Raw genomic sequence first — 13,421 nt, 5'->3', positions numbered from 1 at the left:
TGTGGCCAAATGTACTTGTCAAGAAACAACTTAAGGGAGGGAGAGATGACTTTGACCTAGGGTTCAATGGGGTATCCAGGATATCATAGCAGGAGGGGCATGGCAGCAGAAGTGTGGGGCAGCTGGCCACATCATGTTTGCGGCCAGGAAGCAGGGAACAAACAGGAATTGGACTAAAGCTCCAAGGACTAGTGTTGTGGGACAATGGCCTTGCATCCTGTAAAGATTTGTTACTTATATTTTAATAAAACACTGATTGGCCAGTAGCCAGGCAGGAAGTATGGGCGGGGTGAGGAGAACAAGAGAATTCTGGGAAGAGGAAAACTCAGTCTGCAGTCATCATCCAGATGCAGAGGAAGCAAGATGAGAACACCCCACTGATAAAGGTATCAAGCAGCGTGGCTCACACAGACAAGAAAAATGGGCCAATTTAAGATGCAAGAATTCGTTAATAAGAAGCCTGAGCTAATAGGCTAACCAGTTTATAATTAAAATAGACCTCTGTGTATTTCTTTGGGATAAATGGCTGCAGGACTGGGCGGGACAGAAACCTCTGTCAACAAACTAGGGCTGGAGAGATGGCTCAGTGGTTAAGAGCTCTCATGGCCAAGGCTGCCAAGTTCTGCCATCAGGTCAAAATGTAGCCTGCCATTCTTGGACCATAGCTGCCATGTCATCTGCATGCCTTTGAGGCTGAAATGCTTTCCTAAGCAGATATTTCCAAGCAAGGAACCTGCTCAAAGGTGTTGGGATCAGAGTGCAGGTTCTCACCTTTCAAAGGAATGCACATTTTGCAGGTTGAAGTTTTTATGGATTGGATCTCACCTGAAGGCAAGACCCAGGTATTGCTCACATTGTCCTAGGGCAGGGCACTGTATCTTCTTATTGATGGCACTATTTCTTTAACAATGATAGCTGCACAACAGTACCAGCATCTTTCAACACCCCCACGATGCTTTCTTACACACTACACACTTCCATAGACCCTTCTGCTCCCACCAGCTCTTTCTCCTTGCAGACCTAGACAAGAGAAGTGAGCAGTCACTAGGACAGAGTCCAATCACTATGTTGTCCTGGAATTTTCTTTGCCAAAAGTCTTTGTTCCTTACTTTAGCATACAGTCTCACTTATGTTCTCACTCAGGGGCATAGGTAGCCAGATCGTTCCAGTTCCCAACACAAGCCCTTCCCCTCTGCAGTCTTGGGTGGTGGGCCTCTACTGCCTGCATTTCTCTTGGTATTCTGATCTTCTAAACTTGCCCCCAGAACAGCCCATTGAGTTCTACTTACAGCATCTAAGCCTTTCCAAATCCAAAGTTCCAAAATATTTACCCCACATCCTTGCCACAAACCAGTTCCTAAGGTCTAAAAACTCCTAGCTGAGTTCACCACGACAACGTCCCTACTTCCTGGTATGAATTTTGTATAACAGCTACTTGCCGCTGTACCAAATATCTAAGAAGAAGCAATTTCAGGGATGAAGGGCTTATTTGGGTTTACAGATTATGAAAGGATACAGTGCATCACAGTGGGGAAAGCATTGTGGCAGGAAATGTGTCAGCATTCTGGAAGTAGCAGGCAGACAGGAAATGGAGGAGCCAGGCTGTACTGCCTCAATGCCCGCCCCTAGGAATCCACTTCCTCTAGCACAACCCCACCTCCTAAAGGTGCCACAGGCTTTCTAAAGAGTGCCCCCACATCAAATGTTCAAACAGTCTATAAATTACATTTCATTTTCAGATCATACTAAGTTCTCATAAAAGAAAAAAAACAAATGAACAAAAAACTTCCTAAATTGATGATTATAGTAACTTCCTTTAAAGCTCCAAAATATGACCCAAATGTTCTTCAGAGGGAGAGAGTAGACACAAGAAGACTGTGACTTACCAATAAAAAGTGACAAACGTGACATACACAACAGCATTACTTAGTCTCTGAACATCATGTTAATGGAGGGAGTAAAGGCAAAAGGCTACAGACTTCGTTTTGTGACCAATAACCACATTCTGGAAAGGGGGAAACCACAACGCCCTAGATTGAATTAGCTGCCTGGGACTGAGGTGGGAAGAACTTGTCAAGGGACATCTCAAAATAGTTTTGAGACGGATGGAACTATTCTTTCTCTCGGTTGTAGGGAAGACAGATGGCCATGTAATCATCACTTCAAGTAGAACTGTACACCAAGAGAAAATGTGACTGGATTTAAATTTTAAAACAAATGGAAGCCTCTGTTTCGCCTTTGCAATCTTGCATAGCTTAAGTATTTTGAGGGACAAAAGTTATATGGATGCCTGCAAGTTGTATGTATTTACTGAATTTTCGATAACTTTTATAAATAAATGCCTGGTACTGTAAGCCTGGCTAACACCCCAGGTTTGGGAAGGTAATAGACCCATATGGGGAACCTATTTCTGATAGTTAACTAAATTAACATAGTAACAAACTGCCTTCTAAACACCTCTGCTTCTACCCATAGACAAAAATGACACCCAACCTTCATCAGAGAAGCCCTTTCTTACAATGAGCAGTAGTGAATGCAGAGATTTATGGATACCTGTAAGTGAAGAGGGTGAGTCATGAATATTGTTGAAGAGGGAGCCGATAGTATGTAGGAACTGAAAGATAGGATGAAGGGCAAAGACCCTCATTCTTTAGATTTGATTCAACTATTATAGTCATTAACCAACAACTGTAGCTACCTGCATTGGGCCAACACAAGACTAGCTCTGTTAACAATCAATCAAGAAAAGGGAGAGACTCATATAAACCAGCTGAACTCATATAAACCTCTGAAGCACTCTACCACTAGATTCTGGGAGGGAAATCACTACCTCTGATGAGCCCACCAGCCTTCAATTGATAGCTTTATCCATTGAACACATATGCCCCTGTTTAATCCTGGTGAATCACAAAACAGAACAACAGACAGGACTGGAATGTATGGCGGGGGATAAGGAGGGGTGGTCAGGGGTAGTAGGGACGTGGGAAGTATGAGCAGTCAGTGTGCAAAAAATTACATACGTCACATTGAAAAATAAAATTTTAAAAAATATTTTAAATATCCATCTAAAATTTACTTTGATTTTATGTTATATATGCCTTATGTAGTTTTTCCTCAAGACCTTTAAGAATGGATCTAGAACCATCCTCTCAGTAAGTCATAATCTTTAACTCTTACCACTGTATTAAATATCTCTATCAAGCACTAACTCATTATGAACCTTCTTTGGATTCATTAACAAATTTAAAAACCCTTTTCAATGACTTATGATTATCTTTCCATTGCATTTTGTGATTATATCTTTACAAACATGAGAGAGGCAGAGAATGACACTGAGAGATTGTAGTGCACTCCATTGCTGGGGGTGATACATTAGGCATTGCTATCGTGTGTGTGTGTGTGTGTGTGTGTGTGTGTGTGTGTGTGTGTGTGTGTGTATCTCCAATGTAATTCTGTAGCTTTAATGGACAAGATTGGAGGCTTCTGTGACGTGACAGTCTCGAGAGGAGCCTAGTACAGTCAGGGAGCATTTGAGGACAGAAAGGCCATGGGCTGTGTGACAATATTTCAGGGTCCTGGTCATTCAAAGCAGGAGTAATTTGAGTATTTTGGTGGGCATGGTTTTTTTTTAAAACCCAATATGTTTATTGTTTTCAGTCAGCCAACTAAACTCGCTTATTTTACCTGCACCTGTAACCATCTTCTGGTGTTTGGGTTTGTGATTCATTACTTCTCGATGGAAGATCTAACAAATAGGAAGCTAGGGAACGGACCTTTACAAAAAGGTCCCTAGGAGATCAAAGAGAAACAAAGGAAGAGAGAAACAGCAGCCAAGAGAATAGAAGAAAAATGGAGTTCATACTGTCAAATGCCTGAGAACTGGACAAGATAAGGGCTGCAGGGAGTGTATGCCTTTAGAGCGAGCATGCTCCATTAAATGGGGTTAGAAATCAGATGGCCCAGGGCTAAGGACTGAGTGACTCTGGGAGGTAAGGGAAAATGAATGAAGCCCACTGCTTCAGAGTTCAGATGTGTTAGGAAGGAGAGAGATGGAATGCAGAGGCAGTGAGGGAGGGAGGGATCAGTTTGTTTTTGTTTGGTTTCTGGATGGAAGTCTACAGAATCCAGTAGGCAGAGAAAGCAAGTCAGCAGTGAAGACAAGGTTGAAGATAAAGGACATACGGAGATAATGGGTGGCAAAAGGTCTCAGCCCGGGGAAAAGGGAGAGAATCAAACACGGGCTTAGGCTGAATAGCGGGAAGGACTGATCCTGCTCTGAGACTGAAGGAAAATACAAATGTTTATAGAGACGAAATTGCAAGGATTCACAAGTCATTTCTGCGCAGTGACCTCAATTTTCTCGTTAAAAGAGTAGGGGCACTGAGTGAAGGCAAGAGATTCTGTGACTTGAGCCCGGTGACAGTTCTGAAGGTGTCAGCCCACAGTCACGGGGAGGGATTACCGGTTGCTGTTCAGGGACTCACTCCGGTTAAAGAGCAGACTGTGTGGCACAGGGTGTGTCTGGCTTGCTCTCCTGGCACTTACAAATCCTGTAAGGGCAGAGGGGAGCAGTGGTGACGCGGGTTCAAGGTCATAGGTTCCGTCTAAGAAGAACAGGCTGGAGAGCGAAGCAGAGCCAGCCACCGGTACACATGCAAAATCCCGATCTGCCTGGGAAAGAGTACGGAAAGCCCAAAGGCACTGGAGTTTTCACCGAGTCGATAAAAACATCAGGGAGGGAAATGTACAAGCGTTACCTGATTCCTTCTCTGTCTTAATTTCCCCGCCCTTTTTATGTTCAGGCTTACCATTTTATAAAACATGTTATAAATATAAAATTAAGAAGAAGCCAGTAAAGAAATTTAAAAACTACAAAGGTCAAACAGCAGTCCTGGTCCCCTGAGCAGAAGTGAGACGTTTTAACTGAGAGGTTTCCTGTGTGGGATAGATCAAGGTTTGGAGGGTCTGGATGTTCACATTTGATTAGTGATTTCCTGACGCAGATTATTTTGATTCAGTGAGACAATGGGCCACGTTCAAAGTCATTATAGAGGAGGGTACCAGTGGCGTGAGAATTCCATCAACAGTGTTAACAGTGCTGAGGTCGAGTACGGTAGATTAGGTTAAATCTTTATCAGCATTACAGAAGAACAAGACCAGGAAAAACATTTGGATAATCGCAGAGAATGATGGGACCAGAGAAGAGAAAGTTGGCCCACAGCAGGACCACACCGGGTGATGCCAGATTGAACCGTGTGCATGCAGAGCAGGTCTGTGAGAAACAGGGAGACTCTGCAGGGAGCCAGAGTCATGCTATGTGTTTGAGATGGATTCCGGGGAGAGCAAATTTGTAAAGCAAATTTGGGGAAGATGAAATCAAAAGAACCGAGGAGGACACATTTGCTTTGGCAAAGTCATGCCTTAGGTATCCTTAAATAAAAGTTTTCATATATGAATGAAGGAAAGGCTTGAAATAAATCCATGATCCAACACACTGACAGTGCACAAGAAATCTTTGGTTTCTCTCTAAGTTTCTAACTGTCCTCTACCTTGCACATTGTCACGCCCTCTTTTTCTTCCCATAATTTTGGTTTTCTAAAACAGATAAAAGTTGTCTTTGTGGTCAGCTCTTAGAGTCGGCCACTAATGCTCTCTACATCATGGAATAAACACTATTGGCTATAGATCAATTTAAATAGCTACTAAACAAACATGGTGCTCACTCTGTGATCCTTTCATTGCTATGATGCTGGCACCTTAATTTCCTCAGTTGATACGATGGTTAGATACATGTTTTTCGGAAGACTCGGGAATTGTTACCCTAAGCTGTTTTGGAAATCTATTTGGGTTTTTATTTACTGTTAGTGCTGCTGCTGTTTTTGTTATTCTGGCGCAAACTCCTTCTAGAATTCACCAATAGATGGGGATATCCTGGAGTTTCTGTACCTCGTGACTCCGTCAGCACACCTGGCCTTCTTGACTTTTATAATGTCTACTGTTTTCAGTTACTAGACTTCCCTGAGAAGAAAGATCAAATAAATGCGTGCCACACCAGGCACAGTTTTGAGATTTTGTAATCCAGTCTGTCTTGTTTATTTGAGTAACGACATTTTCCCGTCATATTTACCGGAAATGAAATCACTTGATTTATAGATTTCTGCACACAAAATTGCATAAGCTTTTTAATCGTATCCAGTTTAGTTAAGACTGAAAGATTTTGAGGATGTCATTTAATGTGATGGGCTCACCTCTAGTTATGACAGGATATGAAAAATGGGGGAAAAAATCTGGGCCTTAACACTCATGTGTTCAAAGCAAAACATCGTGTAGGAAAATTCCCAACCTGATTATCGTTAAAGAAAACCTGGACACTTAATTGTTGGTACCCACAAATAACCATTTGTGCAGACACAAATAACTATACCTTTTACCCTTTTAATAAGTGAACTGATAAATCTGTACTCAGTTGCATTTTATTTCAAATATTTGTATGAAATACACTCTCTTTTAAAAATAACATATCATCTTTCTGGTGGAACTAAGCAAGATACTTCTGTGATACACCTTTCCACATTTACAAATTCATCTCAATAGGTCGAGATTTAGGAATCAACCAGCACGTGCTGGGTCTCACCACATCTGTTCTGTGTGAATGAAAGCAGCATCTCAACTATCTCTTGTGTAAAGCATGCCGTGCTAAGTCACGTGAGCTTCCTAAAGAACCAATCTCACCTGAATGTTTACTCCATATTCTCCTTTAACTTCTCTCCGTGGCAATCACACCACCAAACCTAAGCCATAACTACGTCACCCATTACCTATATTATCTCCCACGAGATGGAGTTTCTACTGTGACATTGGTGGACTTTGTTCATGGTTCTTCCTCCACTTCCAGACACAAACTTAGCACAACAATTGAATGGTTACAATTAGTATATGAATGAAAGGAACCACTTTTCTAATGATAAAACTGGGTGTGGGGCATTTTCATTGACTCTTTTGGTTTCTTGTTTTGTTTGTCAAGTCAGCATCTCTCCACGTTGCTCTGACTGTCCTAGAACCTGTGACACAGACCAGACTGGCCTCAAACTGCATCTACCTCCTGAAGAGACAATTAAAGGCTTAAAGTATGCATCACCACACCTGGCCTCCCTGCACCTTTGCAAAGTTTATTGCTTTCGTTTATTTGATAGCCTTAATTTAAAAACAAACAAACAGAAAACAACTTTCTTGACCAGGTTCCAGGCCCTGCTGTTATCTGCCTAAGACCCTTAGGAGCTCATAGCTTCCCTCCTCACCCTGCTAACCCTTTCCAGTAACCAGGAAACTTAAGTGCCTAGTGAGGGTAATAAAATGAACGCAAATGAGGCAAAAAGGTGAGTGGGTGGGGCTACCTCTGTTATTTTCATAGGTGTTTGCATAACTATTTTCCACAACATTCAATTTGCAGTTGTGACCAGGGAACCTCCTCTGCCTTAGACTCTCTGAGTTTTTCCATATGCTGCACCTAAGGAGCCACAGGCAGGCTGGAAAACTGCCCCTCAGGTGTGAGCTGAGATAGAGCAAGGTTCTTCTGGTACAGACTCTTGGTTTCCTAGGCTGAGGCGAGGCATGATGACAAATGACAACCCCAGATAGTCCCCACACGGCTTAGAATTCGTTGCACACCTTCTACAGTCTAGCTTCTCCTTTTAAATAATGTATTGAATTAATAATAAAATTTGCTCTGGGTAGCATATTCATTGGCGAAAGGTTGGCAACCAAGACCACAGCTTACTCATTTTCAAACACTAAGGCATGTAATCCACTAATTTATGGTATGGTAAATCCTAAATAAGTGAACCAACTCTTTGATGAAAAAGAAAAGCCAGGCTGAAGACAAGCTTGGCCAAATCAAAATAAAAGCCTGTGGACCCTTTATATTTAAAATTGCGATCTATGACAACTTGTTTCACAATACCAATGAGAAAGAAATCATCTACTTTTTAAAAGGATGCCGTGATTGTGAACGTTAGCCCACACAATAATCATAACTTCTAAATGCATAGTTTACATCCGTTCTTATTTTAACAACAGCTTAGCTTCCTTTTCTTTACCTGTCCTATATGTTAGACATGACTGCCCCCGCCCCCAGGATGTTTTTGACCATTCAAACAAATCATCGTTTCATAGCTGGCAAATACTCTTCACAAAGGCGATTCTTAAACATTTAAGAAAGTCAGAGAATGAATTCACTTATGTATAATATATATGTATATATACACATATAAGCATATGTATGTATGTATGTATAGAATTTCTTTAGAATGACATTCAGAGTAACTTGATCACATTTGCTGCCAACTCCTCCGCATGATTCCTCCCAGATGCACCCACCCCTCTACCTCTTCTCGAGGGCTCCCCCTCGTCCTCCCTTTCTTTCTTTTCTTTTCTTTTCTCTCTTTCTTTTAGAAAGTGTAGGTTTTTTTTTTTTAACTGAAATGTAGAATCTGCGAAACTAGCTCTCACTACATAACCCTGGGTGGCCTGCATGCTGGACTCCTAGAGAGCCATCAGCCTCTGCCTCCCAAATGCTGGGATCGAATGTCTGCACCATCATTCCTGACTGTTATGGTCACAAGAAATAAAGTGTATAGACATACCTCATATTTATTTTCCTGGGACGGTGCTACCTTCTAAAAATGAGAGAATTACAAGAAGCAGCATTCCCTAGTAAAAGATATATTTTTTAAATCACCCCTAATGAAACCAAATATTATAATTCTGTTCTGGATAAGCTTTCAAAGACCCCCCCCCCAAAGATACATGGTTAAAAATATGTCTTTTAAGTAAGAACATTTTGCTTCTCCAATTACACATTAGCAATCGTAACCTGGGACAATTACAATAGAGTCGTATCAGATGCTTGAAAGCGTAGCAATGGTAATAATGGAGTCACCTCACCTTGCGGCCTCATGAACTGCAGTGTCCTCCCAAGAGTCTATGCTTCTGAATATACCTTTTCAGTCTGTTGATATCTTCTTATTTTTTTCTTGAAAAAGAGAAAGAAACCACGTTTCAATGTTTTATAACATTCTGTTTTCAATGAGTAGAACTGGTTACAAGCCCTTTGGGGGACTTCTCCTGCCTCACCTCCCAGATCTCTTAGCAGAAGCAGGGGCGGCAGCAGCAAGAGCAGCCCTAGCTAACCTCCGCTTTCTCCCCATCCCAGTAGCTAAAGAGAGGACTGGAACCAGAGATACCAAAGGTCCTTGAGTTCCGGGCATAACTACAGCTTCAGACTTCTAATGGCTCCCCAATAGTGTGCTCGTTAATTCATCATTTCTGGATATAAAGAAATTAATAGTCCCTTTGAATTTCCCTCCCTGCTCCTTCCTATCTGTTTATTCTTGGTTTAGGCTACCACCTCTAGAAAAATGAAGACACCACAATTCAGGTTGCTCCATTCCCTTACGACCATTGCCCCTCGCTTCATGGGAATCTCTGTATTGTTAACTTCCGTCCTATCATAAGAGACATTTCTCTCTGTTACGGGAGAGCAGTTCCTCCCGTGAAGTGATTCCATTTCCTCCCACTGAAAAGCCTTCATAGATTCCGTGATACCCTTTCTTTTCCACATCCTCCTTTTCTCCTCCATTTCTCTTACTCATTCACATCCATATGTAAAGATGCCATGAGACCCCTCAGCCTGAAAGCACACATCTTCTCTCACAAGAGCTCCCCATCTCACTACCACTGTATTTCTGCATTCCATTTCGTAAGGAAACTCCTACAGAACGACATTCTCCTTTTTCAGCAAAATTGAACTCATTCAAACTAGATGTCTTCTCCACTGCTCCACGAAGACCTCCCAGGTCAGCAGTAAACTTGCAGGTTACCAAACCACCAAAGACAGTTCCTTACACCTTCAAAGGCCAGTATGTGACTGAGATGCTTACTGCCCACTTCATGAATTATTTCATCACTTGATTGCAAAGTGAGACTGCGTTCTCCCACCTTTTGTCCTACCTAATTTACCATCTTTTCTCGGCCTCTTTGCTTGACTTTCCCCCTCTAGCAGATTTCACCATGAGTTCTTTTCTAACTCTATCATAAGAAACCATATCTAGCACCATGTCTTTAAAGAGTACCATTTGTAAATAGACCTAAAGAAGCCAGTTCTAGACCGGATGTCGACCATGACCTTGAGAGTAGCAGGCACCTTATAATCTAGTCCACAGTTTTACATGAATGGCCAGCAGCCTTCTTGCATTTGAAATGCCCACAAATGCAATGCAAAGAAAGGAAGGAATAAAGAGAGACACAAATTTGCCCCCTCCAGGCTTTCTGTTTCTCCCATTTAAGTGTATGCCGTCTGTAGTGATATTTCATTTGTGTTTTAATAAATAAAGCTTGCCTGGAGATTAGAGAGTAAAACAGCCCCCTGGTCAGCCTTACAGACCAGGCAGGGGTGACACACACCTCTAATCCCAGTAGCCACACGGGTTTGCATAGAAATCGAGCAGTGAGTGGTGCACACCTTTAATCCCAGCCCTAGAGAGAATACAAAATGAAAGGAGGCAGCTATCACACAGTCTCATTCTGAGATTCGTGGAGGCAGGATCGCCAATTTGGACTGAGGTAGAGGAAAGAGCCAGGGGCTGGCTAGTTGTTTTGCTCTTTTGACCTTCAGGTTGAACCTCAATATCTGTCATCTGTCTCTGGGTTTTTATTAGTAGTTTATAATTATTAGTCAATTAATTATAATTGACACTATTTAAATGTATATTTATTTTATATTTTTTATTTGTGTGTGTGTCTGTGTGTCTGTGTCTCTGTTTGTGTGTGTGTGTGTGTGAGAGAGAGAGAGAGAGGGAGAGAGAGAGAGAGAGAGAGAGAGAGAGAGAATAGGCAAGTGTTCCACATGTGTAGGTGCCTATGGAAAACAGGAAAAGATGACTAAGCCCTCGGAGCTCAGGGGCTCTGGGAAACAGGAACCATTCTTTTGAAAAAGTAGTTTTGAAATTATTATTTAATTACATAATTTCCCTTTTCCTTTTCTTCCTCGAAAACTCTTCCCTGTACTGTACCTTTCTCGCTTTCAAATTCATGGCTTTTTTCTTCTTTAACTGCATATATATGTAAACAGAATCTATTTAGTCCATAAAGTGTTATTTGTATGTATGTTTTCAGGAAGCACTATTTGTATTGAATAGTCATCTGGTGGAATCTAAGCAATACCCCCAGCCCCAACATCCCATTCAGTTCAATAATTAGTCACATTAAAAACCTAGTTATCTTAGAAAATGGTGCATTCAAAGATGGAGACAGTAGGATTTCAAGACGAATTGAAGTACTGTATAATACAGAAAGGAAAGAACACAAAATATTCATAAATACATTACTAGTAAGGCTGAGGTTATAGCTTAGTGGTAGGTCATCTGGCTATCATGCTCGAAGACCAGAGTTTAATCCTTCACAACAGGAAAAAAAAATGAGGAAATAAAGACTTAACAACTACCAGAAAGATGTCAGTGACCAATGTCAGAACAATGTAAGCAATAAAAATTACGTAGCTATACCATAACCATACACTCATAACCCAAAGAACAAAGCCAGTATAAACGATTTTGTCCTGAAATAAATGACTGGAAAATGCCGGAGAAGGAATGATTTCTTACAAAGATCCCCAAATAACACACAGAGAAGAGAAATAGGGGCTGCTCCCCACTCCCGACAATGAAGGTGAACTAGATTCACTGAATAAAATAAAGTGAGGCCGTGAAACAAACAGAGATGAAGAAGGCTAGCAAGGCACATGATCTAACTCAGGGCGTTGTCTCAATTGTTCTTTGATCACAAAAAGACTATTCATAGAGAAACTAAAAATCTGGTAAAAGTTATTTAACGGTATTTTCTTAGTTTTGACAAGTGTACCAAGGTTACATGGGAAATTAACCCTGGGGGAAGCTGGGCAAGACATTCAAAAGAATTCTCTATGCTTTGTTTGCAAATCCCCCCTGAATCTAAAGCTATTTTAAAATAAAAAAGTTTATTTCATGGATTAGAAGAAAACTCAGTGGTAGAGTGTTTGCTTATCATGTGTAAAGTAATGGGTTCAATTCTTAAAAGACTAAAGAAAGTTGCTCATGGGCTGGAGAGATGGCTCAGAGGTTAAGAGCACTGACTGCTCTTCAGGAGGTCCTGAGTTCAATTCCCAGCAACCACATGGTGGCTCACAGCCATCTGTAATGAGATCTGGTGTCCTCTTCTGGTCTGAAGGCATACATGGAGACTGAACACTGTGTACATAATAAATAAATAAATAAATCTTTTAAAAAAAGAAAGAAAGTTGCTCATGGTGGTGTGCGCCTATAATCCCAGCACTTGGGAAGAAGAGGCAAGTGGATCTCTGCCAATCCAATCTGGTGCAGATAGTGAATTTCAGGACAGCCAGGGCTGCACCAAGAAACTTTGTCTTAGGAGCAAAACAAATGAGAGAGAGAGAGAGAGAGAGAGAGAGAGAGAGAGAGAGAGAGAGAGAGGAAACAGTACCTATGCCACTCCAGGTTCATGCCCACACAAGGAAACCTGGATTTCCATGTTTACTGAAACACTACTCACCAAAGCCAAATTAGAGAATCAGGTGTCTGTCAACAAACAAAAGTATAAAACACAATAGAGTTTTGTTTCACCATATAAATGAGTGAAATTGCTGCATTTACTGGTAAATAGATGTGACTGGAGATGAACCTATTGAATAAAATAAGCCAGACTTAGACAAATATCTTGTGCTTCTTGTATTTGTGAATCCTAGATTGTATATAGAGACATACGAATCATATGTTTTTGAAAACAGAAGTGAGGTTAGGTGGCAGAAGAGAAGAAGAAATGGAAGAAGAGAAGAGAAGAGAAGGAAGAAATGGAAGGGCATGTGTATGAATATGGTAAAACACATGCCATACTTTATTGAAAATGTCTTATGAAGCCAATCACTACATACATACAACGTAAGTCAATTAAAAAGACAAACATTTAATTTTTGTCCCAATCTTAAGCATCAAGAACTTTGTTGGGTTGGCTCGTGTGTACTTTTAATACACCTAAACATATAAAATGCTTTGCAAATCAAAAGCAAAGATGAAGCCAAACTAAAGCCCTTTATTTTCAAAAAGTCTAGAATCACGTCAGTTCTGCCTTCAAGATGTCCTGAATATGGCCACTTCCCCCTGTAGCCCCTGTCCCCTACTCTATGTCCCCACCTGGCCTTCTTGCTTCTTCTCTTGCCTGTTCCTACGGAACAAGTATCAATCTCCTGCCAACCATATTCTGCCTTCTGTTCTTTCCCTCTTGAAGTATTCTTCTGCCCCAATAGTGACTGCCTACTCCCTGACCTCATTAGGCCTTTACCAAAGTACACCTTGGACAAGGATCTCATTACT

At 41.3% G+C, this 13,421-nt stretch overlaps 1 protein-coding gene across 4 annotated transcripts in view; it reads right to left on the bottom strand.

The window, feature by feature from the left end:
• The window catches only part of Csrnp3 (cysteine and serine rich nuclear protein 3), a 199,332-nt gene that overhangs the window by 155,803 nt on the left and 30,108 nt on the right, over positions 1-13,421 (bottom strand). For all 4 annotated transcript variants that reach the window (XM_087900021.1, XM_087900020.1, XM_087900023.1 and 1 more), the window contains one exon: positions 8,944-9,031. In XM_087900021.1, coding sequence (XP_087756147.1) covers positions 8,944-8,956 — 13 coding nt within the window. In that variant the 5' untranslated portion in view covers positions 8,957-9,031. The remainder of the gene's footprint in view (positions 1-8,943; positions 9,032-13,421) is intronic.

Source organism: Myodes glareolus, chromosome 21 (genome assembly GCF_982192425.1).
Source record: "Myodes glareolus chromosome 21, mMyoGla1.1, whole genome shotgun sequence".
Lineage (NCBI taxonomy): Eukaryota > Metazoa > Chordata > Mammalia > Rodentia > Cricetidae > Myodes > Myodes glareolus.
This window is presented reverse-complemented; position numbering and strand designations above follow the sequence as displayed.